This window comes from Ixodes scapularis, unplaced genomic scaffold (assembly GCF_016920785.2).
Source record: "Ixodes scapularis isolate PalLabHiFi unplaced genomic scaffold, ASM1692078v2 PGA_scaffold7__128_contigs__length_106722199, whole genome shotgun sequence".
NCBI classification, from domain to species: domain Eukaryota; kingdom Metazoa; phylum Arthropoda; class Arachnida; order Ixodida; family Ixodidae; genus Ixodes; species Ixodes scapularis.
In genome coordinates this window covers 26,857,381-26,863,380 of record NW_024609882.1, presented here as the reverse complement: position 1 = coordinate 26,863,380, position 6,000 = coordinate 26,857,381, and the positions used below count along the sequence as shown (strand labels likewise).

At 48.4% G+C, this 6,000-nt stretch overlaps 1 protein-coding gene across 2 annotated transcripts in view; it reads left to right on the top strand.

The window, feature by feature from the left end:
* The first annotated feature begins 3,245 nt into the window (after nucleotides 1-3,245).
* LOC8036533 (mucin-5AC) overlaps nucleotides 3,246-6,000 on the top strand; it is a 134,895-nt gene continuing 132,140 nt past the window's right edge. For both annotated transcript variants that reach the window (XM_042286557.1, XM_042286556.1), the window contains exon 1: nucleotides 3,246-3,461. In XM_042286557.1, coding sequence (XP_042142491.1) covers nucleotides 3,362-3,461 — 100 coding nt within the window. In that variant the 5' untranslated portion in view covers nucleotides 3,246-3,361. The remainder of the gene's footprint in view (nucleotides 3,462-6,000) is intronic.

The following is a 6,000-nucleotide window of genomic DNA, read 5'->3' as shown; positions in this document are numbered from 1 at the left end:
GGCATCCTCGGCAATGCTTCCCGCCTGCCAAGGGCCATCCTGGTAGGATGCATCTTCCAGCGGACACCTGCCGGGAAGGAAAAGTGGCCATGGCGGAACTGTTTTGTTTTTGCACGCGCACTTTTAGGCTCCTGGAAGTCCTGGGAGTCCTCGAAGAGGTGTCCGGAAGGGTCATGTCCGGGCACGGCGCGAAGACGGATCGATGGGAAATATTCGTTTTTTCTCTATGCTCCTCCGAGGCACAAGAAGAGTTGGAGGAATCAATAACAAGAGCTCGTTGGAGGAATCAATACGGCTGTCGCATCGGCAACCATCCATCCGCACGCGTGGCGACAGGCGCGCGGGAACTTCCCCCGGAATAGCATGCGAGGTAGGAAAGACGTGTCCCTCGAACCGGACGCTACTCAAACGCCCTCGAAAAGCCGTACCAGCAACGGTGCTGCGGAGGTACTGCTGCTTCATCTTTGATATGTGGTTCCATCCTCGGCGTAAGTGCACAAAGCGCTGAAGATTTATTCGGGTAGTCGAAATGTCGGTGCGTGCTGGGGCGGCGCTTCTAGGAGAGGCAACGACATGACAGGGCTTGTCACGTAATAATCTCTATGGACTTATTTCACGAGGGCGCCGCCATCTTGGAACACTGTCACTTCCAGTATGGGCGAAAGCACTGCTTGGCCGCCGCCACGACAATTGAAGACATTCAGGTCATAAGCGTAACCGTTAACCATTCTTGTTTTGTCTCCCCTCTCTTTAGAGCGCAGCTCTTAGGCACCCGTTTCCGAGTTCAGCGGCGTCGGCGTCGTCGTCGGCGTCAGCGTAGCCGCGCGTTGTATTATGGGACGTTTCCCATAATGACGTCACATGTGAATTTCCACCTCACGTGTCAAGTGACGTCGCACATGACGTACGTGACGTCACACGTGGAATTGGCGTGTGATAAAATTGACGTCACACGTCAATTTTATGTGACGTCCCGAGGGTAAAACTTTTCCGCTAAATTTTGCGGGAAACTTTTTGCTAAATTTGCCGAGAAATTTTTTCGCTAAGTTTAGCGGGACGTCTCCCATAATTACGTCACACGTGACGTCATGTGACGTCACACATATATTTTCACGTGACGTGACGTCACACATCAATTTAGCGGGAAAATTTCCCCGATAAATTTAGCGAAAAATTTTCTACGCTAAATTGAGCGGAAAGAAATTCCCACTAAACTTAGCGGAATCATTTCCACGCTTAATTTAGCGGGACAATTTACCCGCTAAATCTATCGGGGAAATGTTACCGTTACATTTAGTGGGAAATGTTCCCGCTAAATTAAGCGGAAAAATTTCCCCGCTAGATTTAGCGGAAAAATTTCCCCGCTATATTTAGCGGGAAAATTTCCGCTAAATTTAGCGGGAAATTTAGCGAAAGATTTTCACTAAATGGGAGAGGACCAGGAGAGAAGAAGGGGAGTTTATAGAGAGGAAGGAGGGGCATAGTTTCCCCTCCGTACCCTCCCCTCCTCCTCCTCCTCAAGAGCTGCTCTATAATTCGGCATTACAGAAACTTTGTAAACGTCTTTAATTTGTTTTTGTTTTTCACTATTTGCAAGTTGAATTCTTCTGGTAACTTTGCGTCGGTCATACCGGATGTGCCTACCAGGTGGCCGGGAACGAGAGTAAGCGAAAAGGGTTTATAAAAGGTGTAAAAGAGTCAACCAAAATATTTCAAAGGCAACTGAGCTGGGAACGTCACAGCTTGAAAGACACCTGGTACTAAGAAACACACAAAAATGAGACAAAAACATTCTAAGATTTTGCTTTTTTTTTTAACGAGATGGTGGTTGAAAAAATATAACACGACACGAACAGACGATAAAGACAAACAAAAGGTGACAAATCCTTAGCGTTTCTTACAAGGGGTAAAAAACCTTGAGCATTACTTATCTGACTTTCTCAGAAAGCCGTTTTTTTATAGTAAAGTTATCAACAACCAAAGTGGCCTGCCGACCCCAGGAAAGCACCTTTATCAAAATCTTAACAATCTCCAGAAGCATACTATAGAATGTATCTGCAAACATGTTGTTTTGTCGTCGTCTGGGGACGAAGATGTCTAAAACGCCACAAACAAGACGTATCTGACGGTATGCAATTCGTTTTTCTTCAGTGTTCGTCAAGTGAGACAAGATTATAAGAAGACAATACCTGACTTAATAGTTTTCTGCAAAGGTTCATCTATGCGACTCCAGCTAGTTACCTCAATTTCAAATAAGATTCGAGTCGTTCCAGTTAGAATTTTTCTGCTGTATTTTTCTGTAATCGATTTCAATTATATCTTTCCAAAGCACCTAAAATCATTCAGTATTTTCGTGTAAAAAATCTCTCTCTCTCTGCCCGTGCGTCGTCACTCGTCCATGTTGCACCAACGTTGTGCACTTTCTTTTACCAATAAAGAACTAAAAAGAGATACCAATATACCAGAAGGGTTACAATGTCAACGCGCTCAGCAACGGGCTGTCGAGCTGTCAAGAGTGCTTGTTTCCTCCATTGTGAAAGTAACAAGAAAAGTAATCAATTACTTTATGATTATTTCTCAATTGCTCTTGTGATGCAGTACTAAGTTACTGTAATCAATTACATTTTTCAATAAAGTAATTATATTAGTAATCGATTACTTTTTTCAGTTACGCGTACAAGACTCATCATGACTACTCTTGGAAGGGGGCAACAGCTTGAACTAGGCGAGAAGAATCGCCTTTGTTAAAACAATACGGAGTTTTAGTAGATCGTTCCGATGTCTCCAATAACGGTACCCGATACTTCGCCGACGTCTTTGCACATGCATCGTATTTTATCGGCTGTCGTTATCGGGGGTATCGGAAAGATCTACTAAAACCCTCTAATAACAACCAGCATAAACAAACATCAAACGGGAGAGACAGGTTCTTCATTCTGCATCTGCACACGTTCAGCACGTCCGCCCTCGTTCCCTTAATCCGAGTCTTGTACGACGTCACGATGACACAGCGGGCCGATGCCTTCCCTCCGGGGCTCGAACCGTGGCGCGTTGCAGTCAACAGTGCACTCCGCAAAGACTCTCCACTCTGTGGCCGGTTGCACGTCCATGTGAGCCGGCAGCGGCACACGACATCGTATACGGCGGCGCGCTGGTTGGCGGTGCACTTTCACCGTCGGCAAACCGGTTGGCCGCCCCGTGGCCTCGTTCCGTCCGCCGGGGCGGCCGGGGACCAGGGGCGCCTCAGTAACGTCTCGGCAGGCGTGCAAGAACGACAGGACGAAACGTGGCGCCGCCGGTCAAGACGCCATGAGGACGCACAACGCCGCCCAGGATTACCGACGCTGAGAAATCAGCCAGCATGCCCGGTGTGTCGTCGGCCTTCCCCTCGGTGGGGGCCATGGGCCGGAGGAACTGCCTCAGCGGTGTCGCGCTCCTCGTCGTCGTCGCCTGCTTCGCCGGTGAGTGCTTGCCCGGCCCCCTTTCTAAGCCGGTACACGGTTTACCTGGACAGCGGTCCAGGCCAACGAGACAGCTGGGCCGACTGAGTGTCGTGAATGTGCAGTGTTACTGTGTTCGTAGGTCGGGTTAGACAATAGACAAGTGATCTACACATCCTCCCCCTTAACATCCCTCCTTCCCCCCCCCCCCCCCCCCCCGTTTCAAGCTGAATCCAACACCCCCATAGAATTTCCTATAGAAAGTACACAGACCAATATACCCCCACCCCTGGTCCCCAAGAGCTCTTCCAGAAGTTCGTTACACCCCTCCCTCATACTGACAATCTTGGAAGAACCCCCGCAAGGAACTGCCCAAGAATACGTCATGCGGCTCAGTACTCCCCCGGATTGTATACCTATGAAGTGGGGGAAACTTGACGGTTCTTCTCTTCAGCACGGATGTCGATGTGCGGATGCACTTGAGTCCATCCGAAATCAAAACGAGTTCCAAAGAGTGGATCAATATACTAACGCGCAGACAATGGCATTCGGTTTTCCTTTGTTCTTCGTTCGCGAGCTGGACATCCTACGTCCAAAGATCGTGTAACACTGCCACTGCAGCTGCTTGTCGTGCACTTTCGCTAGCTAAAGTTGATGCGTCATCCTCTTCTGCGAGGACACTAGCCAGCGGATGTCACCTGGACATAGCGCAGCGCTGCAGTTCGTCGCTATCGGTCTTCACCTAGAATTTGTAGCACTGTCGACTTGAGGGCACATTGGCAGCCTTGTTTGTTTTTGTTAAGGTGCCCCGTAAACCAGCCTCCTCTTGTTACCGATTGTGACAAACCGCGCACCGGCGCCTGATGTTTACTCGATGACGTCGGTTGTGTTGGTGAGCAGCAGGCGTCCTCCTCATTCCCGTGTTGTCAGGGAGGACGGTTCTCACGGGCCGACGGCGGCAGCGAGGCTTTCGCTGGAGACAGGATGCGTATCCGGTTTTCGCGAAGGATATCGGGGCCGCCTGAGCCATCTTCCCGATCGGAGGTTGTCTCCCAGCGGCCGCCGCCGCGCGAGACAAGAATCCTTTTTCCATGACGCGTCTCCTCGCGTAGCATTGAGAGGCTTAATATCCCCGTCTAAAGAGTGCTGCAGTGCTGCCTTATCCAGCACACGAACGCCGAGCACGCGACATCAGAAGGTTTTGTTGCATGCCGAGCCAAACCACGAGTCGAATCTGCTGCAGGGGCCTGCACAAATGATGTTCTTTGTCCCCGCTGTTAATAGCACTTTGGCTAGTACAGTAGTACAGTACGGCTGCTGGTCTGAGATCTTTTACTTTAATACATGGTGACCATACGAGCGTAGACTTGTGCAAAGTATGTGATGGCAGAGTCTCGCGGTAGTTCCAGGTGCTGCAACGCCTCAGCGCGTTGGGACATTTTGTAAGCGCTCCCCCACCCCCTTCCTAGATGCACGCACATGTACTACACACACCGGAAGTGTTCATCCAAACAAAGGGTACTGCAAAGCTACGCTCTCGCGCCTGTGTCTCTTAGAGCGATGCACACATACTTCTGACATCGATGTATACTGTGTCTGTGTCCCTTCTTCTACTTGTCCTGGTGTTTTTTTTTGTGTTTTTTTTTGCGCTGTTTTAATTATATGTTTACTATGCACCACCGACTAGCCGACCTCCAAACGTTACTGTATACTAGCTAACATGACACTATAGCTGAGACAGGCTGTCACAAAGCTCAACAACTCATGTGTTTACACGTTGCCAGCGCATTCAATGCATCCAGGTATTCAGAACCACAATCTTATTAGGTTTCGTCGAAAACTGAGCAAGCCGTTTTGGAGTCCCTGTAACATTTCTTACAAAAAAAAAATAATAACTTGTTACTGTCATCCTTACGAAGGCTATATCATTCGCGTATTTTTATGCATGTATTTGATTAAGGGATTTTGAATACCGCAACATGTACCCTATTTTCCCGACAGATCCCTTTACACCGGCTGATATCTTGTTGCCGCTCTGTCTCACTATATTTCTTAATATTTTTGTTGAGACATGCACTCGCGAAACTCGGAGGGTTAAAAAGTTGTACGCCGACTTTGCCCTGTTTGCATGTAGCACACCTTTAGCAACGCCTTGAATTTAACAACTCGAATGTGCGTTTAAAAAAAAAAAAACATGCACGCATTTTTCGTACGTACGTGTCAAGTGTGCACGCCCTGCCGTTACTGCTGTTGTTAGCTGTTACTGCTCTTAGGTAGCTATTTTAACGCACGAGTGCGACAAAGAAACAGGTTTTCCAAGGAAGAAGTAGAGATGCTACAATCTACAATCAACCGGAGCCCCGCCTTCAGCAGATTCTTTCCTGTTTGCAAATACGTGACGTCGTGCATCCGAACGTTCTGGCTCATGAAAACGCAATGCAGAGCGTTCGCGCTAAGCATACCGAATCAAAGCTGCCACCGAAACAAACAAAAAAACAAAAAAGCAAAAAAAAAACAATACGGCCCTTCTTCCTCAGTTACTGGCACGAATAGAACGATG